The sequence below is a fragment of the Genypterus blacodes genome, unplaced genomic scaffold (assembly GCF_046128005.1).
Source record: "Genypterus blacodes isolate CSIRO-AG114 ecotype Tasmania unplaced genomic scaffold, CSIRO-AGI_Gbla_v1 ptg000007l_1, whole genome shotgun sequence".
In the NCBI taxonomy this organism is placed as follows: Eukaryota; Metazoa; Chordata; class Actinopteri; order Ophidiiformes; family Ophidiidae; genus Genypterus; species Genypterus blacodes.
Window position 1 is genome coordinate 1022898 of NW_027466821.1, and position 27970 is coordinate 1050867.

Below are 27970 nucleotides of genomic sequence, written 5' to 3' on the forward strand. Positions count from 1 at the left end.
TGTGTGTGTGTGTGTGTGTGTGTGTCTGTGTGTGTTTGTGTGTGTGTGTGTGTGTGTGTGTGCGCGCGCGCGTGCGGGCGTGTGCGCACGTGTGTGTGTGTAATGCAGCTCTTACCAGCTCTCAGCATCATTTGGAAAATGGAACCAATAGAATTTTTGTATTTTTGCTGAACATTTGATACGAAATTCGATTTTTACGATCAAACACTTTATTCAGAACACTGCAGTTGATTCAAACAAATGAGTGTGTTAGATGAGTAAATACACGCTTACCCGTAAACTACTTATGTAAGTTTTTAGTTTTAAAAGCAGCCCTTAAAGCGTAGTTTTAAAGCTGTAAGCCTGCACCTACATTTGGACTTTGGAAGAAGAAGAAGAAAGTACGTACATACCTTTGCTTTAACTGCTCGAGCTACTTTGTTCGTCCCGTCCTTCTGTCTGCTCTATACATCATGAGCTGGATGACGTTTCTGCTTTAAACAACATGACCTCTTTAGTGAAACAATGTGTCATCATGAAAAACAGGTACTACTTTTAAGTGAATGTGAAGATCTACAAAACAGTGACTTTTTCTGGAACTGGGCAAGCAGTGTGTTTGTGTATGTGTGCAGTCTTACTTAGTTTCATCATCTTCACCTCTTATGTTCTTTGGAAACCATCTTCTTGACATATAATGTGTTTTTCTATGGCTCCCCCACTAGTAGACTTTATACTCCTTGTTATCACACTCTTTATGTCTTTATCGTCCATTTAGTCTTTTATTGTGTCCATTTTCAATTTAAATATTACTTTCTGAACTCACTTGTGCCATACATATCAGTGAAAGTCAGTTCACACACAAGTCAAAAACGACTAAATTTGTCAAACATTTTTGTAACATCAGAGTCCTGGTGCTGGATCACAAAATCAAGAGAGTATATTCTGCAGGAATTCAAAACAGCTGGAAGACATGTTTGGTTATCATAGTGGTAATAGTGATAAAATCATGGCCACGCCATATCATCAGGTTGTATTCCATCCCAGATTTCTGCCAATTGTGCCAAGGATTTGTCCATTCTTTTTTGAGACACTCATTGCTGACAAAATTTGCTGATGACACCCACCTCCTTGGTCTCATCTCCAACAACGATGAGACCGCCCACAGAGGAGGTCAGTGCCTTGGCAACCTGGTGCCATGAAAACAACCTCTCTCTCAAGGTCGGCAAGACAAATGAGATGATTGTGGACTACAGGAAATGGCAGGAGGGGCACGCCCCCATTCACATCAATGGGGCTGAGGTGGAGAGAGTTTCCCATTTTAAGTTACTCAGTGTACACATCAGTGACGATCTCACCTAGTCTAGACATTCTGTCACGGCACTGAAAACTGCCCAGAAGCAACTGCACTTCCTGAGGAGACTCTAGAGCTTCCTCTCTCGCTGCATTACTGCTTCGTATGCCAGCTGCCCTGCTGAGGACTGCAAGGCCCTCCAGAGCGCATCATTGGCTCCAACCTCTCCCCCGTGCAAGGCATCTATCACACACGATGCCTCAGAAAAGCACAGAAAATCACCAAAGACCACAGCCACCCATCACATGGACTGTTTACCCTTCTGCCATCTGGTAGACGCTACCAGAGCATCCGGGCACGGACTACCGGACTCAAAAACAGTTTCTTCCACCAGGCCATCAGGCTCCTTAACCAATGACTTTGCACTCTGTCATCATTGGCACTCATGCCACTTAAGATTTATTTATTTATTATAGTCTGTATATACATATTTTATCCTGTTGTTATTCAGTCTGGTCTGCTATTGAGGAAAACTTTACGTTTTACTTTTCATTTACCAAAAGCCAGTCCCATGCCTAAGAAACAGGGTCCGTTGTTAACTTGTCACGAGAGTGTGGTGTTTCGAGAGTTTGTAACGTGGGACGGGTGAGGACTGAGGAGGATAGGATAACGCATTATTTACATTGCATTGTGATTACAGCAGAGACAGAGAGAAAGAAGAGAACTAAAACCATAGAGAGAACCAGGCTGTGAAATGTTTACATTAATTAAGACAATGGGATGACAAACAGCAGATAGCCACAGCCAGCAAAGGTTGTGCTGAAATGACAATAATGTAATTGCAGAGCTTTAGACGATTAGTTAGAATTAGTTAATTATGTCAACCAGTCTGTCAAGTACTCTTCGATGCTCAGAAGTCTACTCTAAAGAAAGAAAGAAAGAGAGAAAGAAAGAAAGAAATAAAGAAAGAAAGAACACCTTTATTGTCTCAAGATTGAGATATTCCTCTTCCAATACATGCTTTTTACATTTTCATGAAGCTTGTTTTTTCATACATGCTACACACATACATGTTTGGCACAATGCAAGTTCCACACTAATGCAAATCACACACATTTGAAAGTTTGCACCCCCCACACACATGCCTAAATAAATATTTGTGTATCAATGCCATTTCTGTTTAACAATGTTTTTGTTTTATTTACAGGATGATCAGGGTTCAGGTTGTTCTCAAGGTACAGACTGTGCTGTGTGTGTTATATTACACTACATTCACATAGATAATGTACAAGTTATGAGTGGAACAAGGTCAGCATTTTGTTCCTGTTCCTCATGTACTTTGTGTACTGTGAGTGTGTGTGTGTGTGTGTGTGTGTGTGTGTGTGTGTGTGTGTGTGTGTGTGTGTGTGAGTGTGTGTGTGTGTGTGTGTGTGTGTGTGCGTGCGTGTGCGTGCGTGCGTGCGTGCGTGCGTGCGTGCGTGCGTGCGTGCGTGCGTGCGTGCGTGCGTGCGTGCGTGTGTGTGTGTGTTAGTGTGTGTGTGTGTGTAGGAACAGACTGTTCAGACATCAAGAATCGCTCACCAGATGCAGTTAGTGGAGTTTATGACATCCAGCCCCCTGGAGTCAAGACCCCCTTCAAGGTACCAACACAAAAAAAGCACAAGCTGGTATTACAAACATGCATTGAACCTCTAATGTTAACCTTTCTACACCTGATGCAAAGTGTTCCTGATGGTGCTGTTGTCACTACAGGCTTACTGTGAGATGCTGTCTGACAGAGGGTGGACAGTGTTTCAGACACGCAGTGGAGGAGCGGTTTCTTTTAACAGGGAGTGGGCCGCCTATGAAAACGGCTTTGGAAACTTGACAAGTAAGTAAAGTTCTAAAATGTCAGCTGTCTGGTTTGTGTAATGGTCATCAAACATAAATAACTATTTGTTTAATAAAGGACATTGGTCATCCAGGAAGCTTCTGCAGTTGTGAGCCAGTAGTGGGCAGTAACTTTGTTAATCATTAAACACTTCACATGAATGATTAAATGCTTTAACATCTGATTGAAACCCCCACTACTGACTTTATTTAAGCGTTGCCACTCTCTTGAGAAATTCTGTAAATCTTTGTCCTGGTTCTTCCCTTAGACGACCACTGGCTCGGTCTGCAGAACGTGTTCTCTCTAACCAAGAGCTGCAGTAAGAAGTGGACCATGAGGGTCGACCTGTGGGATCACGAAGGTGGCACGGCCTTTGCAGAGTACGAAAACTTCCAACTGGGTAGCGGAAACATGACTTACAAACTGTCTGTGGGGTCATACAGAGGAGATGCAGGTACGGCAGATCTCTCTTACTTTTGTCAATCCCTTTGTTGTTGTTTGTTATAAACACTTAAACATTGTTATTCCTCATTTTCGTTAACTTCTTTGGGCAATTGTATGTTTCATATGAAGCTTATTTGTATGTTACATGCACACTCTTGTCATCCCATTTGTCAATTTTTTTAATAAACTCAGATTAAATCTTTTTTGGCTTTTGCTTATTTTGTGATTGATTGATAAAATGGCAAAGCAAGTTTATTTTTATAGCAACTTTCACATATTCAGATTCACAATCTAATAGCAGCACATTTAAAACTATTCTAAAATTCACTGCAAACAATTACAAACCTTTCAGAATAGAAATTATGCGATACGTTCTCATGGTTTGGCTGAAAGTGCAACTGTAACATTCTTTCCAAAGGTGACGCCATCCGTGGCCTTCATGGGGGCTACGACCAGAATGGGTTTGGCTTCAGCACCATCGATAAAGACAACGATGGCTGCTCTCCATGCATCTTTGGCGATATCGCTGAAGACCAATGCACCTTCTCAGAGGGGGGAGGGTGGTGGTTCAGCCGCTGTGGCTCTGCTCACCTCAACGGCGACTGGCATCCTTCTGGAGAACACATTGGCTGGATGTCAGGCCTCCACTGGGAAACCTGGAAGGGTCGAGCCCCTTATTCTTTAAGGGCCACACGAATGATGATCAAGTCTGTGTGAGGAGCTCTCATGCACGTTCACAACAATGGTCTGTTTCATTGTTTAGCACCAGATTTAGAAGGAAATACTTTGGAATCGAATACAGAAGATGTAGACAGCTTCTCCACACGTCAAAATCCTCTATAATTTGTTTGTGATGCACTTCCTGACATCTTTGGCAAGATATAAAATAAGACTACAATCACATGATGTCCCCAGACAATATTTCAATGCAAAAAGTACATTGGCTTATTGGCTGCTTATTGCCCATGAGCACTATTCAGTGGGTACAAGACAGCTATGCAAAAGTCTCTTTAAAATTACAGGGTTGTGTGAAACTAAACTCCATGACATCAGAAGAGTTCATTCCTGGTGGAACTGAAGATACAGGATTAAAGACTAAAGCCACCCCTAGATCCTTTTAGATCGTAGGTATTGCAGCTGTTACCACTGACATAGAGTAACCCCAACAATGTCAGAGGTCAGACTTCCCTGATTTTGCACAGCACCCTTTCATTTCACAAAAGTCTAAATACAGTTCTTTTCACATGGTTGATAGTGATCCCCACTGTAAGTGCACTGTTATTAAATTAAATTTTACTCAAATGTAATTTTTACCTCTTTTATTCTGTTTTAGCTTGTGTTAATTTTCTTGAATTGTTTCGGTTTTAGCTTGTTTTAATTTTCTTTACTTTGAATAACCCTGCTGCTGAAATGTGCTAAACAAATAAAACTGCCTTGCATGCCATGAAACTAGCACCATACAAGTCAGAGCCCCCAACAAGCACACAGAAAGAATTCAAGGTTTCAAACCCAAGAAAAGAAGAAAAAGTACTCCCAGGACATTTCAGGTTTATTACATTTATTTCCTTTGCATAAATCATGTAACTACAAAATATTTAAAAATCCGTATTAAAAGGAAGCATTCATTCATAATGATTACCACCATGTTCATGTTGCCAAACATGAACATGAAACATCTCAGAATGCATTGCACAGAAAACAGTGAAACACCCTATGAGACAGTTGAACAGTGGAAAGCAACACTGCTCAGCTAGCACAGCACTAGTGAGTTCACAGATAATCCCTGATTACGATCCCTTATTAAGTTTGACCTATCGACAAATCATCACGTTATTACCTCCATAAACACACACGCACACAAAACAAACACAAAAAATATTTTAGCGTTGTATGTGTCCGGGAGAGAGACCTTGATTATGACAATGTAAACCGATTTAGATAGAAACAAACATTCTCTGTAGGCATGTTCTCATGCAATGAACTCGCTGACTGATGATTGTCATGTCGTGTACATCATATTATACTTTTAATTCCACCTATGGAATATATAAAATTAAAGTACAGTGTGCATGTAAATGTACATAATTCACTGTGTGATACCACCATTTTGTTTATGACCTATAAAAAGAAAAGGGAGAGAAAGGTGTGTGTTTTTTTTTGTTTGTCTTTTGTTGAAATGCCAGTCTGGAAGTATTTTGCTCATAACAATAGGGAATTTAAGTGTCTCACCAACATGAAGGACACTTTTGGACTATTGGAGGAAACACACGTACTGTATGTAAACCTCACACATGTGTTTGAATCCCCACTGGTCTGCTCCTAACAAACACACAGCTAACTCCTAGCTGGTCCTTTGGCCACATATGTAGGACAGGAGAACATCAATCATATTTTTTATAATAGGGGGTTGTGGATGGAGGTTGTGTGGCAAATAGTGGGCTAGAGTCATGTCCCACGCGTCCACCAACTTAACATTCATTCCTTTGAACACTGCTCTGAGTAACTTGTCACGCTGCATGGAGTACCAGTCACTGTTTGTCAGCGTCTCATAAAGTGTCAAAGCTTTAAGGTTTGCTGTTCTGAGGACGACCAGCGTGTCAGGAGCCCTCTTCAGCAGCCGCACAACTGCTTTGCGGATGCTCATGAGCCGCTGGATATAGATCTCCATGGGAAAAGTGCTGAAGTGAGACCAGATCCCGATGACCACAATGGTGTTGGCTCCCCCAAGCAGTCTGTCCAGTTCGTTGGCAATGTAACGCACCTCGCTGGTTTCGAGGGTGCCAAAACGGATAGGAGGGGCATGGCAGCGGAACTTCACCATGATGTTATTTGTGATGTCCACAGACATAAATGGCCCAGTTTGCTTGTTGCTGTGCAGGTCAAATTCCTTAAGATCTAACACAGAGAAGATTTTTACTGACAGAACTGTATTTGTGAAGTTATGAGAGCCAATGTTAATGCCAATAGGGATGAGGACTAAAACAGTGAATATCTGAGTCACATGTGGGGATAAAAACAAAAACATTCCTGTGAATCATCCACCTGGTAGTGCTGCGTTGAGGTGTTCAAACCACTGCCTGATGGTGGAATCTCCAAACAGGTGGAGCACCTTGCCTCTCAGACATTGAGTGACTTCAGAGGCCTTTTCGAACTGATGAACTCTAGTGCCATCTAGTGCACGCCACACTCCCTTGTAGTAATATCCACTGGGTTTAGGATTCACAATGTTCTTCACCTCTGGTTTACCTGAGAGGAAGTTAAAATCAAACAACTGTAGTATGTTCAACATATAGTTCTATTATGTCACACTTGTGTTTCTTGATAGATAGATTCAGACTGAGATATGTACGTATTCACTGAATGTACATCTTTGGAACTTTTGCACAAACCACATCTCAGTTCAAAGTTGCTTAGAGCTAGAAAATGACGCCCAAAATCTGAGATTAAAAATGGCAATGTTGGAGGTACAAGTGTAATAAACTAAAAATGCATCTTGTGTCAACTAAGTTGATCATTGACCTTGACCTCACCTAGATGAAGATTTATATGGGACTGGTGCTGTAACAGCTGTCAACTGATTAATATAAGAAATCCAAAAGTACCACACCAGGTGAATGCTGCACTCTCTGACAACTTCCTAACAATTTCCCAAAATTTCTCCCAAAAGACTCCTGCCTGGAATCCACCACAGGCAAGAGAGGTGCCTGTAGACTGGAGATTTTCACATTGTAAGAACAGATCAACATAGTATGTGTAGTTTGTGTCTGAAAACTGCACTGCCATCTGTAACAGTCGTTTGTGGTTATTGCTCATGTAAATAATGTGTATTAAGGGTAAAACAGCACATCGACAAATGTCTGGGTGACAAACATACTGAAAATTATCACACATTTTAAATGTATTTTCTTTAGTGAAGTTTAAAGAGTTAGTTAAAAATTTATTTTGCTCTACCGTTCTCTTTTGGCAGCACGGTGACGCTGTCAGATCCAGAAGCACCTATGGAAACTTTCATGTTGACACCACTAAAGAAAAGTGAATGCAGAAATATCTCAAATTCCAGGAAGAGGAAACTGCAATGCTCCCTCAGCAAAACTTATGAAACATGCTTCTGCTCCACTGGCTTGGGAAAGAAAATGTAGTTCCTCTTGGGTGGTTGATCTTAGTGGTCAATCAAGAAAGATGATACAGAGGCTTTGTCTATTCAAAAATAAATATCTACCTGTCATATAAAAGGAATCAACAACTGAAGTTCTAAGATTTTACCTTGATGCGTATGGCTAATTTATTTTAGGCAGGAAATGCGGGAGGAAACTCCACAGAGAGCAGAAGGTTATTGGAACCAAAGTAAACTTGAAATTGGGGGCAGGGCTTTGACATGTGTTTTTTCTTCTTACCTGCGTAAGAGCTTTCCCTCATGGTCTGTGATGTTTTGCTTAAATCCTCCCATGGCATGGTTGACCCTGTCATTGCAGCTGAGGCGGCTTGGCTTGAAGCAGAACCATGGATCCCCTGTGTGGAGGTCTGTGTAGTTGCACAGCTCCTTCTCAGTTGGTGGTACGCAGATGTTGCAGATGGAGGTTTCAGAAATAGAGCCGGAGCGATAAAGGCTTTGGAAAAAAATCCGGTCTGGCTGTTCTCTGTTGAGCCTGCGCAGAACCGTGACAGCCTCACTGGGGTGAACCAGCGTCACCTGGAAGTGATTTTACTGAGTTAATGCAAGGATACTCAAGTTTTTAGTCTTCTGCTATTCCAGTTATGGACAAACCTGAAAACTAAATTTAGCTTTAGGTACAATAACAGCCTGAAAAGCGTCCAATCCTCAGCAATAGGCCTCATTTACATCTTGCATTAAAATGGAATATGTATTCACATACAGTAAATTATCCATATCTTGATGTGTGCACAATGTAATGTGATCCAAATGCAATTCACAAGTAAATGCATTACGTACAGCTGAGACATTTGTGAAATGAGATCCACCAGATCATCAAATGGTTTTGTGGCATCTAGTCTCTGTCCATCTTGGATTTGTTTACCTTACTTTACTTACCCCTGCCAATATGCTTTACCAATTGTAATTTCGTTGTGAATAGTTTGTCTGCCATACCGGTTGTGAAAATATGTCTGATCAATAAAGTAAAGATGCCTTCCAACTTCCCAATTTGAAATTTCAACTGGAACACCCCCTGAAGTCAGATTTCCAACTCTAAAAGTCAGAAACCCAAAACCCAAGATTGCTACTGAGTGCATCAAAAGTGTGAAAGCTTTGGCTCATTGTACTGTCTGTTAGCACCTCTGTCTTGTGTGCCTGATTAAAGCATTGTACACACAGTAATATCCAACTTTTATAAGTGCACATGTTGCTGAGGTGTTTGTATGGACAAAATATTGCGTAATGCATTGTTATCAACTGGTATTGCTAACAATGGCTAAAAAAATAACTAATCTGCAGGTTTTCCTGGAGGCGTCCTTATTGGTTTTCAGACTTGTACAGGAACACGGTCAACTCAGGTGTGACATCGTTCCCAGCTCTGACTTCTGACTTTCAAGGTATATGTAATGCAGCAACGGCCAACACCTGTAGCCAAGACTGACAAACCATCGGTTAAAATACACAGATATACCTCAACCTGTGCAATTCCCTCCCACAGCAATGGGAAAACAGCAGAGTAGAAACCGTTGAGGTGGTCGACGACTTGCCCCACCACTCCTGCATGAAGATCTGGGCTGTGCAACCGGGCAACTAAAACATCTCCTCCAGAGTTCTTGGGATGTCCCTGAAAGTCACATACTTGGATCAGAGCCTCCAGGTGATCACCAACATGCCACTGTCCTCCTCCCGGCTTTGGAAGGATGGTGAAAGTGCTGTGGGCAGGGTCAGTGGTTTGCTCAAGAGGAGTGGAAGAGTGTGGCGTTTCAGGCCAAACAATGGTGTCAAGCAGAAGGAGTTGCTCCTGTGTGTTCTCAGGCGACAGATGCCTGTGCCTGCAGATGTTGTGCTGGTGCTCAGTGGAAGCTCCCTGGAGAACTTCAGTTGACTTGACAAGATTCTGAAACAAGCAGGGTGTGGTGACGAAAACAGATCCAACAAATAATTGTTGACTGATGGTTAAACGTAACAACTTTAAACTTGAAAGCATCCAGATAGTGCACTAACACGGCAAAGCACCATTATAGTACATTTGATAATTTGATACATTTGATAATCCAAAAATGAATATGAATAGGGATATGCATCCTTATAGATTTAACAATAGACAGAACATTAACAATCAGAACGAATAGAGGATTTAGAAGAACATCTAAACCATCATGAGTGTAATTGCAAGATTTGCAGCTTTAACTGCAACCTGCCTTGGACCTCATAAAGGATAACTCCCTGCTTGCTGTCTGGTTCTCTTCGATACCGTGTCACTGGACAGTTTTACCAAGTTAGTTGCCTCCTCCCTGCACCCTTGAGTGTGGGGACCACATGTCAGCAGTTTTTCAGCTCCATGGCTGTTTCAGCGACAGACGGCTGCCTTCCCTCACCTACTCTGCACAATTATATGTTTTTGTCCTTTTCTGCTCCACCACCAGGACTCTGCTCTGCCACTTTGCCCCTCCCCATCCCATCTTTCATGGCTGACCCCCCCGCCACCACTTTTCCGCTCTGCCATTCTCCTCATCTCAAACTAACCTCCCACGGTCTGCTCTGCCAAGCTGTGCCCTTCATGTTTTTTGTACCTCTGCATAATCCCACTGGAAGTTCCTATTGCACACCCAGCCATTCCTGGAATCTCTCATGGAATTGCCTCTCCTGGGGTTTCTTCCTTTTCCCGGTATATATCAAGGCAGTGGTTCCCAAAGTGGGGGGCGCAGAGCTACTGCAGGGGGGACGCGGCACGGGATCGGAAGAGGAGGGATATGAATAGGCACTGCCTCCGGTAAATGAATGAGGCGATACTAATTTGTCTCGCTGCAGGAGAATGAGCGTCTAGAGCCCACCCCCCACCTGCATATACTGATTTGTAAAAGGAATAATTCTGTTTTGACCTAACCTCCAGGCAGTAATATTTCAACATCATGAAGAGCAGGACAATCGTAGCCAGGGAGATGTGACACCTTTTACAAGCTTTGGCCTTCATGGTTCATTCCTCTGTGTTGTAGCGTTGCAGTGACAAGTCACACAGACACTGTGAACAGGAAAAAGGGTAAACTCACAACATCATCATTGACATCATATAAAACATTGTCTAGTCTCTCTCTCTCTCTCTCCCTCTCCATCTCTCTCTCTCTCTCTCTGTCTCTTTACATAATGTTACATTTCTTATGTGTTATTTTTCCACTTTCTATATTTATTAGGCACACCTGTTCAACTGCTCATAATGCAAATATCTCAGCTTATCACATACCAGCAATTCAATGCATTTAGGCATGTTGACATGGTCAAGAAGACGACCTGCTGAAGTTCAAACTGAGCATCAGAATGGGGTGATTTAATTGAAGTGGGCTGGTGTAAGTATTTCCGAAACTGCTGAGCTACTGGGATTTCCACCCACAATCATCTGTAGGGTTCACAGAGAAAGATAAACTCACAACTTAAAAATTAATATCTCTCTCTCTGGTGACATCATCATAAATACTGTCTAGTCTCTCTCTCCCTCTCTCTCTCTCTCTCTCTCTCTCATTCTCTCTCCCCCCCCCCCCCCCCTCTCTCTCTCTCTCTCTCTCTCTCTCTCTCTCTCTCATATTGTTATATTTCTTGTTCTATTTGTTATTTTTTTTTATTTTCTATCATTTTGCGTATTCATCAAAATGAATGTTTTGCCGAGATTCAGTGACGTGCTGTGAGGTTTGTGGCTGGGGAGGCACTGACTCTTTCAAAGTCAGATTCACAAATATATGAATTCAACAGAGTAACATAAATTCAACTGGCTAATTGCACATTGACTACTGGTTATGTTTCATATCCCATTTCAGCATTCTTTACACACACAGGTACATATTTGGCCAAAGAAGAACGTACAGATAATTGCTTGGGATGAAAGTCGTGATGCGGTGCACTTGACATTCTCTACTTGACTTTTTTGACTTGACTATTTGAACAGGAAAATGCAAATATTCAGCGATACTGACTATAAAAATCATCTGAATGATTGGAATCATACAATAATTACATTTCTATCACAGATCAGTGGACATAATATTTTTTTAGTTATTTTTAATCATTATTTGTTTTTTACATTTCATGATGACACAGTGGAGGCAGTCCCAAACCGCACCCTGACCGCACATCACTGCCAAGATTTCTTAACCTGTTTCAATCTTTTCCTTTATTCATAACTAAACATTTCTTTGACTCTTTAGACAAAATGATCAGTGCCAAATCACTATTACAAAGATGTCAGTTGATCGCCATGGTTCCATCGTCTTGTCATTTCAAAATATCTTTGACAGCTGTGGTTGGTTTCTCGCACTCTGTTTGATATTTCTTTGCCTTAATTCATATAAACACACACTCTTGCCCTCTTCATTGCTTTGTTCTCTTCTTTCTTCATCCCTTCTTGTTTTCTTTTCTTCCCTTCTGTATAAATAAAATCACCATCCCTATCTTCAACCTCTCCCTGTACCTGTCTGTAGTTCCCACCAGCTTCAAACAGACCACTATTGTCCCTGTACCCAAAAAACCCTCCATTACCTGCCTGAATGACTACCGCCCTGTAGCACTGACATCCCCCATCATGAAGTGCTTCAAACGGTGAGTCAGAACCCACATCCGCTCCTCCCTCCCTGACACCCTGGATCCCCTTCAATTCACCTACCGGCTTAACAGGTCCACCGACGACGCCATCGCCCTGACTTTGCACACCGCCCTCTCCCACCTAGATAAAGTGGACACATACGTGAGGATGCTGTTTGTAGACTACAGCTCAGCATTCAACACAATTGTGCCCACCAAGCTAGTCCCCAAGCTCAGGATCCTGGGTCTTAACAACTCCCTCTGCAACTGGATCCTGGACTTCCTGACGGGCAGGCCCCAAGTGGTGAGAATGGGTAACATTCCGAACTGACCCTGAGCACTGGAGCCCCCCAAGGCTGCGTACTCAGCCCCCTTCTATACGCCCTGTTTACACATGACTGTGTGGCCACAAGAAGCTCCACTGTCATCATCTAATTTGCTGATGACACCACCGTCTTGGGTCTCATCTCCAACAACGATGAGACCGCCTACAGAGAGGAGGTCAGTGCCTTGGCAACCTGGTGCCAGGAAAACAACCTCTCTCTCAACGTCGGCAGGATGAAGGAGATGATTGTGGACTACAGGAAATGGCAGGAGGAGCCCGCCCCTATTCACATCAATGGGGCTGAGGTGGAGAGAGTTTCCCATTTTAAATTCCTTGGTGTGCACATCAGCGACAATTTCACCTGGACTAGACATTCTGTCACGGCAGTGAAAACTGCCCAGAAGTGCCTATACTTCCTGAGGAGACTCAAGAAGTTTGGCATGTCTACGAAAACTCTCACCAACTTCTACAGGTGTACCGTCGAGAGCATCCTCTCCAGCTGCATTACTGCGTGGTATGGCAGCTGCTCTGCTGAGGACCGCAAGGCCCTCCAGAGGGTGGTAAAAACAGCGCGGCGCATCATTGGCTCCAACCTCCCCACCGTGCAAGGCATCTATCACACAAGATGCCTTAGAAAAGCATGGAAAATCACCAAAGACCTCAGCCACCCCTCACATGGACTGTTTACCCTTCTGCCATCTGGTAGACGCTACCGGAGCAGGACTTTTCATCCTGCACTCCATCGGCATTCATGCCACTTTAGATTTCTATAGATTTATTTATTAGTAATATTCTGTTTTTTTATATATGTTCTTATTCTGTTGTATATAGACTTGTCAGCACTTTATCCCATTTTCTCTTACTTAGTACCTTGCCCATCTTTTAATTGAACATTCAATTCAATTTCAATATGCTGCTGTTGTTGTCACGTCATTAAGAATTTCAATGTTCAGTATGACCTGTGTTTTACTGTGCACATGACAAATAAACTTGAATCTATGAATCTGAATCTATCATCTCTGAAACTGTCCAATAACTGAATGCACTTTACTCTGAACACTCCCGTTGAGTCAAATAAATGTGTTTTTTTTCATTTTTGGAGTAGGAAAAAGACATTAGCTACAACTTACAGGAGGAGTCTGCACACGCAAGTTACTTCTGTCAGTTTTTAGTTTAAAAAGCAGTACTTTAAGCGTAGTTTTAAAGCAGCAAGCTAGCGTCTTCTTTTGGACATTTAAATTACAAGAAGAAGAAAGTACCTACCTTTGCATTAACTCCTCTCAATACTTTGAAGCTCAATTTAAAGCTGCACGGTCCAGATGTTACTTTGGTTTTTGATAGCGTAAAAGCATTCCCTGTAAAACTGAGACTATGGAAATCCTAATCTCACACTGATTCCAGCTGTTTTCAGGCGTTATGTGGACAGAGCTCCAAGTGAGCTACAAATGGATCTTATATATTTGAAGTGTAACTCTGACCTCAAAGTAAGGTTTAGAGAAGCACCTGCAAATGGAGACAGGATTTCTCAGTTTCTGAGAGCTTCCACCCTCCTTTCCAGAGCTGTCCAAACAATTCAAACGGGTCATGTGCTCAAATGATCAACACTGACTGATGCTCTTATTGTCATAGTGTCAAAACAAAACCTCAAAGCAAATGTTGCCAATCCATGTCAACAAAAAGCCAATGTTACTCATCTAACATGTGTGCGACGATCATGTGTGTGTGTGTGTGTGTGTGTGTGTTTGTGTGTGTGTGTGTGTGTGTGTGTGTGTGTGTGTGTGTGTGTGTGTGTGCGTGTGTGTGTGTGTGTGTGTGTAATGCAGCTCTTATCAGCTCTCAGCATCATTTGGAAAATGGAACCAATAGAATTTTTGCATTTTTGCTGAACATTTGATACGAAATTCGATTTTTACGATCAAACACTTTTCAGAACACTGCAGTTGATTCAAACAAATGAGTCTGTTACATGAATAAATACACGCTTACCCCGTAAACTACTTATGTAAGTTTTTAGTTTTTTTTTAACTGGGCAAGCAATGTGTTTGTGTATGTGTGCAGTCTTACTTAGTTTCATCATCTTCACCTCTTATGTTCCTTCGAAAACCATCTTCTTGACATATAATATGTTTTTCTATGGCTCCCCCTCTAGTAGACTATATGCTCCTTGTTATCACACTCTTTATGTCTTTATTGTCCATTTAGTCTTTTATTGTGTCCACTCTGTTATCATTTGCACTAATGCCACTTAAGATTTATTTATTGACAATAGTCTATATATATATATATTCTATCCTGTTGTTATTCAGTCTGGTCTGCACTTTCATTCCATTTTCTTTAATGCTTAGTACTAGTAATTGCACTATATTCAATTTCAATATGCTGCTGTTGTTGCCACGTCACAAAGAATTTCAATGTCCTGTATGACCCTGTGTTTTACTGTGCAAATGACTTGCAAAATAAACTTGAAACCTGAAACCTGAAACTCGAAACTTGACATCATCTTGTGGGCCCAGTTGTCAAACATCCTGCCTGAATGTCCTATTGGCAATGCTGTTTTTGCAGTGCTCATTTCATAGGTTAACTATGTAAACACTCATTATGTAAATTCTTGCTGCTGCAAGTCAGAGCCTTGGTGAGTTTTCAGCACTGTATATTAGTCCTCATTGGTGTCCATTACATTGTTGTTAGAGTTGTTTTTAGTTGCTATTGAGGAAAATTTTACGATTTACTTTTCATTTACCAAAAGCCAGTCCCATGCCTAAGAAACAGGGTCCGTTGTTTACTTGTCGCGAGAGTGTGGTGTTTCGAGAGTTTGTAACATGGGATGGGTGAGGACTGAGGAGGATAGGATAACGCATTGTTTACATTGCATTGTGATTACAGCAGAGACAGAGAGAAAGAAGAGAACTAAAACCATAGAGAGAACCAGGCTGTGTAATGTTCACGTTTATTAAGACAATGGGATGACAAACAGCAGATAGCCACAGCCAGCAAAGGTTATGCTGAAATGACAATAATGTAATTGCAGAGCTTTAGACGATTAGTTAGGATTAGTTAATTATGTCACCCAGTCTGTCAAGTACTCTTCGATGCTCAGAAGTCTACTCTAGAGAAAGAAAGAAAGAAAGAAAGAAAGAAAGAAAGAAAGAAAGAACACCTTCATTGTCTCAAGATATAAATATTCCTCTTCCAATACATGCTTTTTACATTATCATCAGAGGCGGACGGAGTACACAGCTTCATTACTAAAGTAAAAGTACAGTTACCGCTTGTTCAATTTTACTCCAATACAAGTAGAAGTACTAAAGTCAGATGTTTACCTAAGTAAAAGTACTGAAGTACTTTTTTTGTAAAAGTACTTAAGTATCAAGAGTACATTTTCTAAATATTGTATTATTACTGCCACAGTGCTTACCTTTACCTATAGAAACCTCCTGGATGGAGTTTTTATGGAATCTTGAATGTTAATACCTTGAAGAATGTAGCACATTTTGAAAATATAATCGTGCTTGAATGAATGGGTTTATATGCAAGAAGAAAAAAGAAAATGCAGCTAATTTGTGTGTATGTGTGACAACACGTGCGCACGCGCACACACACACACACAGTATTCCTAAGCCTATGTGTGACAAGTTGATAATAATTAATGAAGACAAATATTACCCATCAACAGTGTTGGCAAAGTCTCGGGCCTCTGATAAGTTTGACTTTCTTTTTTTATCGGTGTTCGTATGTCCAGAACACTTTTTTTGCCCCAGGCTATTATAATTGGACTGCCAACGATACTGAGGGCTTCTTTAAGTGCCTCCATGCACGAGAAACAATGAAAACTATGTTTAAAGAGGACATGACGGACTACCTACATACGTTTTTACAGGGTCGTAATCGCACGGGACTAGTATTACCTGAGGTAATTTTTCCGAATCGTTTTACAGAAGGTAAAAGTCCCTGTGATTTTTTCTGACATTCACCGGATTGCTGATAGGCTGTCCCTGTGTTAGAGAATTTGTATATACATGTTATCATAGTTTAAGTGTCACCTGACATTGCATTTGATAAAAGGAAGTGTAACCAGACATTGCATCTGTTAGAGGAAAGGTGACCAGACGTTGACCTTACCAGATCGAGAACTGTTCTTCTCTTTCTTGTCCGCTGAAACGAGGTTTCAGACCTGACATTTAATTGGTCCTTCGAGCCGGATCCCAAGATTCCTGAACATCGTCAGGGCGACCAACGGTGAACCGATGACTGTGCACAGCCGAGTTGAGGACTCGACATCAAAGTCCTCCACCGCTGAAATTCGGGGAAAGTGAGGCCGGTTGAAATCCGAAGGTCCATCCTGACGATGTGCGGGTGACGGGATCTGAATTTTTTAACAGAGACAATCAGCACATCTCAGGTGAGCATGAGTCTTACCGTGACGAGGTCACGATAGGAGAAAACCTATAGGAGTTTGAGGAACTAAAAAAATAGCGTTAAAAGAGGTGGTTTGAGAAACCACATAAGAACGAGGTTCTTATAGTTGTCGAGGACAACATTGTGTAAAAGAGGTGGTTTGAGAAACCACATAAGATCGAGGTTCTTATAGTTGTCGAGGACAACATTGTGTAAAAGAGGTGGTTTGAGAAACCACATAAGAACGAGGTTCTTATAGCTGTCGAGGACAATATTGTGAAAGTATTTTGGTTGATGAATTGTATGTGTGTTGTATGAAAGGAGTGAAATACGACTGAAGCTGCGAGTGTCCGAAACCTTTTTCGAAAGGTGCCAACATAAAGTCACTGATCAGTTGAAGTAAGTCATATGCAGCTCATGCGCATGCGAGTGAAAATGGGAAATTGTTGTTGCAAAACTGAGGTTCCGAAATTAGAGCGAGATGCATATATATGTTCAGTAAACATCCTGACAGTGTGAAACATCTACCGAAATGGCGGAAAACGTACAGGTTTGAGGGGAAACTAAACCCGAATATTAGATTAGATTAGATTAGATTCAACTTTATTGTCAATGAGCAAGTACAGGTACAAGCCAATGAAATGCAGTAGCATCCAACCAGAAAGTGCAAAAGTGCACTATTATATATACAGAATACAGAATATATACAGAATATATACAGAATAAACTATATACATACATATACATATATATATTATATATACTATAAATACTAACTATAATTATAAATCAATAATTATGTAAATTATGCAAGGAGTCTTAGTGCAAAACGGAAGTGAAATGGAAATGATCAGTGCAAACAGAAAGTTGTGCAAATTGCAGTGGAGTGCAAGATGATGCTAGAGGGAGGATGGAGTTGGGAGCTTGGGAATATGTGTGAGCTTCTGGTAAAACGAATTGAACACAAAACCAAAGACAATAAGAAAAAAACAAAGGAAACATGGGCTAGAACAAGCCAGAAAATGGCTTAAAGACGCAAACACCACTCGCGGGGCATTTAATAAAACAAAAGAGCAGAGACGCACGGGACAGTTTTACGCTGACAAAACGGATAATGACACCGGACCAAAACAACGTGCACGCGCAGCACAGAATCAAGCACGCGCGACAGAAAATGAGGAAGACGAGCCACTGCACCCACAGCGCGATGTAAAACCAGGCAGGGGAAACAATCCCCCTCCTTATGTAAAAGAGGGACAGACACCAGCAGCACCGAGGCTGCAGACCAGAAATACTGCATGTGGTGGAAAAACAAATGATAACCCTCTCAAGCTCAACTTACAATGACTATTTGGATCATGCAAAACACGCTGAGAGAGTTTCTCAAAATAAAAAACAGAACAGAGCAAAAGGCGGGGCCAACACAGACATAATGTATGCAGGGGAGGAAGACGAGTTTTACTTTGGGGGAGGTAGAGGAAAGTTTAGAGGAAGAGGCAGGGGACAAAGAGGGGGAAGAAGAGGTCAAATGGAGCAGGACAAACAGAATGTATGTTTCCATTGTGGTAAGCCAGGTCACGTAGCGCGTAACTGTGTTGGGGACCAAATGACAGGCTGTCACAATTGCGGAAAGACAGGACACTGGGCGCGTGACTGTCGGAGAAATCCAACCGGGCCACGTGACAACTCAGACGCATGACTAGCAGTGCGGAAAGAACAGGGAAGTGAAGATGAAACTGAGAAAGAGAGAGAGGAAGAGATGGAGGTGCTAAATTAAGAGGAGCTTCTTCTGTTTGGGGAAGAAAAACCAGAAGTAACTCTATCATTGTGTGGATACACAGTAACATTTTTATGTGACACGAGAGCCAGTTCTGGTTTGCCTTCACATTCCAGGGGAAACGGTGGACATTTACCCGCCTAGCTCAAGGCTATGCTGAAAGTCCCACAATATTCTCACAGGCCATGTCAAGTAACCTTGCCAAATCCACACCCCCATGTAATAGCCAAATTCTTTTATATGTAGATGACATCCTGGTGGCTGCAGACACGCAGGAACAATGCAAAGTTGACACCTTAGCCCTGCTCACATTCTTGGCCGACAACGGTCACAAAGCCAGCAAAGCTAAACTGCAGTATTGCCTGACTGAGGTGAAATATCTTGGTCATTTAATCAGTGCAGACGGTCGCCAGATTTTGAATGACAGAAACACTGCAATCTTACAAGCTCCCAGACCAGAGACAAAGAAACAAATGATGTCGTTCCTAGGCATGGCAAATTACTGTAGGAGCTGGGTTCCAAATTACACAGACTTAACACAACCTTTATCCAACCTAATTTATGAAGTACCTTTAGGAATGAACGACAAACTCTGCTGGACACCAGCAGCTGAGACAGTTTTCTGTGAAATCAAACAAGCCCTCGTGGGGGCATCAGCTTAAGCATTTCCAGACTACAGGAAAAAGTTTGTGCAAACGGTTGATTGCAAAGGCGAGTACATGAAGTCTGTGCTCGCGCAAAAACATGGAGATAAGTTGAGACCAATAGCATACTATTCCTCCCGTCTCGACTCCGTGACGCGTGCGCTCCCCCCTTGTGTGCTTGCGGTAGTGGCCGCCTCTCTGGCAGTGCAGGCATCAGCAATTGTGGTCTTATTCCACTCCATGACATTATTAGTTCCGCATGCAGTTGCAGCACTGCTGCTACAGTCTAAAATTAGCTTCTTGACGCCGGCCAGACGTCTTTCATGTATGGCGACCCTACTTTCACAACTACACTTGACAATTGAGCGATGCACCACACCGAATCCTGCTACATTAAAAACGAAACTATGCACACAGACACTTCCGCTGTAGATCATACAGTACTGAGACACATGCAAATGCACTCTCCGCAACGAGAAAAACAACTCTGGCAAAATAAGGGTGCCGTGCAAAAAGATGACATCTATTACTGACCAGTAGGCAAACCAGTCCAATTCCAAAAAATGTATTCAAATGGGCGGCTGTCTTGAGCCATGGGCCTTGCCATGTCTCAACAGGAGGGATGGTACATATGGTACAACAAACATATACAACATATGGCTTTAATCAATATACAAAAAATTTTGTTTAGCCTGCCCAACGTGTGCAAGACACAACCCTCAAGGGAATATGAGACCTAAAAGAGGACAATTCCCTACACCACAATATCCATTTCAAACGATTCATATGGATTTTATTGAGCTGAATAGGTGTGAAGGGAAAAAATACTGCCAAGTCATAAAAGACCCTTTCACTACATGGGTTGAAATATACCCAACGGGATCCCCAGAAGCAATGACGGTTGCCAAATAATTATGCAGAGACATAATCCCTAAATATGGCATTCCAAAAACAGTCTATAGTGATAATGGTTCACACTTTGTGAACGAAATTATTAAGAATGTAGGGGCAAAGCTACAGATAAATTAAAAAAATCACTGTGCTTATCATCCACAAAGTGCAGGCTTAGTGGAGAGAACAAATGGAACAGTGAAAAGCAGATTAAAGAAATGTATGGAACAAATGGGTAAAACATGGATTATTGTTTAGAACTGGTAAAATTGTACATACATATCACACCAAATGCAGACACAGGTTTAACACCGTTTGAACTTCTGTACGGAAGACCGTACCGAATACCTGAGTTTCAGTTAACTCCAAATGCCCCAGCAGAAGAGGAAGACTTAGTTGACCACATGAGGAAGGTGTTAACACACCGAGATGTTGTTGCGTCTTACAAAATGCCAGATGATCCTCTCCCCTTACAAGAAGGTGATGTTCCGGCTGCAGTAGGTGATTGGATCCTGATAAAAGTCTACAAGAGAAAATTGGGGTCTTCTCCTAGGTGGGAGGGACCATACCAGGTGTTGCTGACCACGCCCACGGCAGTGAAAGTTGCAGAACGATCATCGTGGATCCAAAAAACAACGACTTCTGGACCAGAGCTCAAACGGTTAAGGGGGAAGTCCGACTACAAAGGGGAGTCAGCAATATAGAGTGGCTCACCTCAACGTCGGTGAAGTAATCAACAGATCCCTGAAACCTCTAGTGGGTTTCTGGTCAGACGGTCGGTTGTGGGTAAGGTGAAAACGCTCCACTGCCATCACTGCCCCTCAGGGTGGGGTGTGTGCTATGGTCGGCTCTGCATGTTGTACTTTCATTCCAGATAATGCTGGTGACGGTGGCATCATTCAACAAGCCATCGCTGACATGATTGCGGTCCGTGATCATGTGGAATCCTCCATGCAGTCCTCCTCCTGGGATTCATTTCCTGGCTCACGTCGGTCACCGGTGGGTGACGTCCTACTATTTAACCACAGTGAGGTGTATGCCAAGCTCCTCACCCGAGATGACTCCACTTGTGGGAACCAGTACTGCGACGATACTGCACTCGCTGACACACGTGTTTAATGAGCTGTTTAAAATGATGACTGCACAGAAAATCGCGAGAAGATGTGTTTGTTCTGATATGAGAGTACTGACATTAAACTTGATAAACAGGAGGGAAATGTAAGAGAATTTGTATATACATGTTATCATAGTTTAAGTGTCACCTGACATTGCATTTGATAAAAGGAAGTGTAACCAGACATTGCATCTGTTAGAGGAAAGGTGACCAGACGTTGACCTTACCAGATCGAGAACTGTTCTTCTCAGTATCAGGGTGACACAAATACCCCACCTGAACTGACATCCTGTTGTGTGACAATAAAAGATATGTACTCACTGAGTGCTACTCAGTGAGAGGAAGCTGCCTTTGCTGTAAGCTGCTCACTCCTTGCAAGTAAAACTCATGAAGTAAGACTACTCTCCTGTGAATTGCTGACTCTGATTTACATTTGTTCGCTGAAACGAGGTTTCAGACCTGACACCCTGTCAGTGGCACCTGGAAAATCCAATCACGTTTGAGAAGGAAACAACAAAATACTGAATCTACAGGGTTTCCCCGCTTTTTTTATTTTTTTTAGAAAAAGTAACGAGTACTTATGTTTATGGATAGAAATGTAGCGGAGTAAAAAGTATGATATTTGCCTTTCAAATGTAGTGAAGTAAAAGTCATAAGTACTCCCCCAACATGATACTTGAGTAAAGTACAGATCCCTAAAAAGTGTTTTTTCATACGTGCTACACAAATACATCTTTGGCACAATGCAAGTTCCACACAAATGCAAATCACACACATTTGAAAGTTTGCACCCCCCACAGAGGGGGTACCACAGGCAGCTAGCATCCGGCGCCAGTGGAGCAGGTTGGAGGGAGGGAATCCTGGAGGGAAATTGGCTGCAAATTGCCAATTGACACTTTTTGGACCACAAGGGGACTCAAACTGGCCACCCTCTGGTTGCCAAGCAGAGGGTGGGAGAGAGAGAGAGACAGAAAGAGAGAGACTGATGGGATGTAGAGCAGTGTCTGGAGCAATTAACATTTAGCAGTTGTGACAATAAAGCTGCCATTTCCTAAGAATGAGTTCTGCGTGCGTTATAGGTGAAGGGAAAATACTGGAATAGAATACAGAAGATGTAGACCGCTTTCTCCTCACGCCAAAAACCTTTACAGTTTGCAGTTTTGTTTGTGATGCACTTCCTGACATCTATGGCAAGATACAAAATAAAGACTTAAATTACATGTGAACAGACAATATTTCAATGCAAAAAGTCAATTGGCTTATTGGCTGTTTATTGGTCTTTAGCACTTTTCAGTGGGTACAGAGTACAGACAGCAATACAAAATGTTTCTTACAATTACAGGGTTTGCTGTGTCAGTGAAACTAAACTCAATGACATCAGAAGGGTTCATTCCTGGTGGAACTGTAGATTGTGAACATTGTTTACAACATTGTAAACAGATTTACTCAATTGACACTGTCAATGTTACTTTGTAGAAAGGAACAAACATTCTCTGTAGGTTTGTCCTCATTCGATGAGCTTGCTGAATGATGATTGTCATGTACATCATATCGTACTTTCAATTCCATCCATGGAATATCTTACTCATTTCATTACAGTAAACATGTACATTCCTTATACAAAGGGGAAAAAACGTACTGTATGTAAACCTCACACATGTGTTTGAATCCCCACCTGTCTGCTCCTAACAAACACACACCTAGCCGCTCCTTTGGCCACATATGTAGGACAGGAGAACATCAATCATATTTTTTATAATAGGGGGTTGTGGATGGAGGTTGTGTGGCAAGTAGTGGGCTAGAGTCATGTCCCACGCGTCCACCAGCTTAACGTTGATTCCTTTGAACACTGCTCTGAGAAACTTGTCACGCTGCATGGAGTACCAGTCACTGTCTGTCAGCGTCTCATAAAGTGTCAAAGCTTTAAGGTTTGCTGTTCTAAAAACAACCAGCGTGTCAGGAACCCTCTTCAGCAGCCGCACAACTGCTTTGCGGATGCTCAGAAACCTCCGGATGTAGATCTCCATGGGAAAAGAGCCGAAATGAGCCCAGATCCCGATGACCACAATGGTGTTCGCTCCCCCAAGTAGTCTGTCCAGTTCGTTGGCAATGTAACGCAACTCGCTGGCTTGGAGGGTGCCAAAACGGACTGGAGGGCCATGGCAGCGGGAGTCGACCATGATGTTATTTGTGATGTCCACAGACATAAAAGGCCCATTATAGTTGTTGTGCAGGTCAAATTCCTTAAGATCTAACACAGAAGATTTTTACTGACAGAACTGTATTTGTGAAGTTATGAGAGCCAATGTTAATGCCAATAGGGATGAGGACTAAAACAGTGAATATCTGAGTCACATGTGGGGATAAAACAAAAACATTCCTGTGAATCATCCACCTGGTAGTGCTGCGTTGAGGTGTAAAAACCACCGAAGGGTTGGTTGTTAGAGCTACACTGGACATAAGCACAAACACGTGACTTATTAGCATCACGAATTAAAACAGCCATGCATGTAAAACAAGCAAATAATATTATTATTATATATATTTGGGACTTTTTGGGTTTTGTTTTGTGAGTAAGAAGTGATTTTAACAGTACCTTCAGGCCAATAACCATTGTTTTGACTCGAATAATTGCTAATAACTGGTTTTAAAGTACTTTTAGTCTGCTATTACATACTACCAGGTCTCTTCTGAGTTGGCCATACATAGAGGGTTACCAAATAACCTCCGTGGGAGGGGAACTCTTGGTCTTATCACATGTACGGAGTAAATGCTAAGTGTCTTGGAGGAAGTTTTCCAAAACACACCTCTTCCACATTGCTAGAATGTTGGGGGAGTCCAGGGGAGACGAGCCAGTTGTGGTAAAGGCTGTTGTTACTCCATGGCACACATTTTAAAACCTTGCAGCAGACAGAGGCAGAGCCCTCTGGCAACTTACGTTTCAGCTACTTTGATGTCTTTCCCTTTTCAAGAAGCAAATCCACAAGCTGTTTACAACAACACATTTCTGCCTTCTACGATTGTGATTGTAGTGTGAAAAAAGTATTTTGCTTTACCGTTCTCTTTTGGCAGCGCGGTGACGCTGTTAGATCCAGAAGCACCTATGGAAACTTTCATGACACCACTAAAGAAAAGTTAATCCAGAAATATGTCAAATTCAAGGAAGAGAGGCAGAAACATCTGAATAATTTAAAAGAAGAGTAAAAAGGGCAATCATTCAAAAGTATACATAATGTTAAGATTGATAAAGTGAATCTTAGGATAGGAGATGCATTCATGTCCCAACAGAAACAGAAACATTTGAGTCACTGCAAATTAGACGTAAAAAGTCATTTTATACGTGAATTTATAGTCAAACTTAAACTAAATTCAAATTAGTGGACATCTAACGTATACTTTTGATTCTGAATCTGAGAGAGACAACATTTGTGGATTTGTGAGAAATCCTGATGACCTTATCTCCTTCCTTCTCCATCCTTGCCCGATGTGGAAATTAATCTGGTCCACAATCATAAGTATGCAGGTCTAGTAATCCATTTTTGCTGTCATTAAAAGATCATCCCATTTCCAATAAGGGTGGTGAGGATGTCAAGCGGGAGGGACATATAGACAAGCTAAAAAACCCAAGTTAGGGACTCTTAGAGACAATTAAGGGAACTGCAATGCTCCCTCAGCAAAACTTATGAAACATGCTTCTGCTCCACTGGCTTGGGAAAGAAAATGTAGTTCCTCTTGGGTGGTTGATCTTAGTGGTCAATCAAGAAAGATGATACAGAGGCTTTGTCTGTTGTAGAATAAATATCTACCTGTCATCTAAAATGAATCAACAACTGCAGTTCCAAGTTTTTACCTTGATGCGTATGGGTAATTTATTTGAGGCAGGAAATGCGGGAGGAAACTCCACAGATAGCAGAAGGTTATTAAAACCAAAGTAAACCTGGAAATGGGGCAGGGCTGCGACATGTGTTTCTTCTTACCTGCGAAAGAGCTTCTCCTCCTGTGCTGCAATATTTTGCTTAAATCCTCCGTTGGCATGGTTGACCCTGTCATCGCAGCTGAGGCTGCTTGGCTTGAAGCAGAACCATGGATCCCCCGTGTGGAGGTCTGTGTAGTCGCACAGCTCCTTCTCAGTTGGTGGCAGGTAGATGTTGCAGATGGAGGTTTCAGAAATAGAGCCGGAGCGATAAAGGCTTTTGAAAAAAATCCGGTCTGGCTGTTCTCTGTTGAGCCTGTGCGTGACAGCCTCACTGGGGTGAACCAGCGTCACCTGGAAGTGATTTTACGAAGTTTACTCAACAGTTTTTTGTCTTCTGCTATCCCAGTTATGGACAAAGAAAAGGAAATCAACTGAAAACTAAATTTCGAATATCAGCCTGAATACACTGTAACAGCGTCAAATCCTCAGCAATAGGCCTTTAGATTTAGACCTTGCATTATCCATATCTTAATGTGTGCACAACGTTATGTGATCCAAATGCAATTCACATGTAAATGCATTAAATACAGCTGAGACACATTTGTGAAATTAGATCCACCAGATCATCAAATGGTTCTGTGGCATCTAGTCTCTGTCAATATTGGATTTGTTTGACAATTGTAATTTGGCTGTGAAAAGTTTGTCTGCCATACCTGCTGTGAAAATGTAAGGATGCCTTCCAACTTCCCAGTTTGAAATTCAACTGGAACGCCAAGTCAGATTTACGATAAAAAAAAATTTTCTTCTGACTTCCCAGGTATATGTAATGCAACAACGGCCAACCCCTCTAGCCAACAATGAAACACAAATGGTTAAAATACACGATTTACCTCAACCTGTGCAATTCCCTCCCACAGTAACGGGAAAACAGCAGAGTAGGAACCGTTGAGGTGGTCGACGACTTGCCCCGCCACTCCTGCATGAAGATCTGGGCTATGAAGCCGGGCAACTAAAACATCTCCTCCAGAGTTCTTGGGATGTCCCTGAAAGTCACATACTCGGATCAGAGCCTCCAGGTGATCACCGACATGCCACTGTCCCCCTCCCGGCTTTGGAAGGATGGTGAAAGTGCTGTGGGCAGGGTCGCTGGTTTGCTCAAGAGGAGTGGAAGAGTGGTGTTTCAGGCCCTCTATCTATCTCTCTCCTCTTCCCCCTCTTTCTGTATTTCCAAAATATCCTACAATTGTATGCGTAATGTTATGTAAAATGTTGCTTCAATAAAAACAAATAGCAAAAAGAAAGAAAGAAAGAAGAGGCAACAGGAAACTCAAATAACCACTCGTTACAACCAAGGTGTACTGCCCTTCCAGCGGGTGTTCTCTTTGTTGCAGCTAGACAGCCAGCCAACATAACCAAAGGTGCTCTTCAATAATCAAAACAAGTCTTGACTTTTCTTGAAAAGTAACTGTAACACAGGGGTCTCCAAACTTTTTCCCACGGGGAGCTACTTTGACAAAATAAAAGTGTCCGAAAGCTACTCAGACCAGCTGAATAAGCGTCTTTTGTGTGAACATTTACAAAATGTTGATATCCAACACTCAACACTCACATTGTGTATCAAAATGCACTTCAATTCAGTAACATGAGCTCACACCAATAAATTCACATCATATTAATCTCATAAAAAACAAAACAATGTTATTACTTATTTTACTATTTAACTAATACTATACCTTTCATATTTCTCATTTTCTGTCTGTTCCCATCTCATCTGTGCTTCACATGCAATGCATTCAGTCTGTTATGATGTTATTGAGATTACAGAGAGTGTGGTACTGTTTGCACGAGGAATTAAAATAGTGGTGGAATGTTCTTGCAGTGAAGCACGTTCTCTGTCCTACAGTTTTGGAATGTTATCTTCAGAGTGTTTTCCTGTTTGGAAGAACATACACTGGATTGAGAGCCTTGGTGGAGCTTCTTTTTTATTCCAACTGAACTGTTGGATGCACAGTTCTCATGTCTGTGAAGGTTTTTTTGTGGACCCTGCTCGACATGACAGCTTAATTCTGCAAATTCAATCTTTATGTTGTCACAATTGTTAAAATGCATCCAAATGTTGCTTTTCCCCCCAGCTGTCACTCATCTTTTCGCGCACTGCAGACCGAGACCATCACTATCAGTCTGTATTGTATTAAGTTGCAGAAAAAATGAAAACAGCTCTCGGACGGGAGCCGGCTCCCATCGTTCACCTAAAAGAGCTAAAAGAGATGATATGGGAACTACGGGGAACTATTCGAGCCGGTGTGTTTGCTAATGACACATGACGCCCTGCTGGCTCACAGACAAATAGTCCCCAAGGCAGAAGCGCATCACGATAGCGTTCAGCTGGTAACATGCACAACTCTTCCTGGTATCAGTCTGAGCTCCACTGAGAAATTGCACCACACTGGTGCTTTTGATTGTTCTGGCTGATTAGACCTCTGCTCAGGTGACGTTGATTGGCTGTGAGAAAAGAACTTTACCGCTCCTTGTCAGCAGATGGCGCCATTAGTATAAACCAATGCGCAATAAATAAACGTCTTTAATGTTATAACTTTAACTT

The 27970-nt window shown here is 42.0% G+C and overlaps 3 protein-coding genes and 1 pseudogene across 4 annotated transcripts in view; 1 reads left to right on the plus strand and 3 right to left on the minus strand.

The window, feature by feature from the left end:
- LOC143001342 (angiopoietin-4-like) overlaps positions 1-4850 on the plus strand; it is a 35460-nt gene extending 30610 nt beyond the window's left edge. The window contains exons 3-7 of one of the 2 annotated variants that reach the window (XM_076150900.1): positions 2478-2505; positions 2819-2910; positions 3023-3140; positions 3409-3594; positions 4003-4850. In XM_076150900.1, the coding sequence (XP_076007015.1) occupies positions 2478-2505; positions 2819-2910; positions 3023-3140; positions 3409-3594; positions 4003-4301 (723 nt within the window). In that variant the 3' untranslated portion in view covers positions 4302-4850. The remainder of the gene's footprint in view (positions 1-2477; positions 2506-2818; positions 2911-3022; positions 3141-3408; positions 3595-4002) is intronic. The other variant, XM_076150917.1, reaches the window with a different exon arrangement.
- LOC143001291 (NXPE family member 3-like) overlaps positions 1-27970 on the minus strand; it is a 59424-nt gene that overhangs the window by 27252 nt on the left and 4202 nt on the right. The gene's annotated exons all lie outside the window — the stretch shown is intronic.
- Positions 5761-27916, minus strand: LOC143003539 (NXPE family member 3-like). The gene is made up of 6 exons (XM_076154296.1): positions 27891-27916; positions 26259-26514; positions 25430-25719; positions 7536-7606; positions 6627-6830; positions 5761-6479 (listed from the first exon to the last, which is right to left on the minus strand). The coding sequence occupies exons 1-6, from the start codon at positions 27914-27916 to the stop codon at positions 5926-5928; spliced, it is 1401 nt and encodes a 466-aa protein (XP_076010411.1). The 3' UTR covers positions 5761-5925.
- Positions 23106-24066, minus strand: LOC143000757 (NXPE family member 3 pseudogene; annotated as a pseudogene).

Bases quoted from the DNA above. Each gene is read 5' to 3' on its own strand.
- LOC143003539 (XM_076154296.1), bottom strand. From the start codon at position 27,916: ATGGCGCCATCTGCTGACAAGGAGCG. The intron at 26,515-27,890 runs GTAAAGTTCTTT...TGAGCAAACCAG, and splicing joins CCATCTGCTGACAAGGAGCG to CGACCCTGCCCACAGCACTT. The intron at 7,607-25,429 runs GTAAGAAGAAAC...ACTTTTCTTTAG, and splicing joins GAGGAGAAGCTCTTTCGCAG to TGGTGTCAACATGAAAGTTT.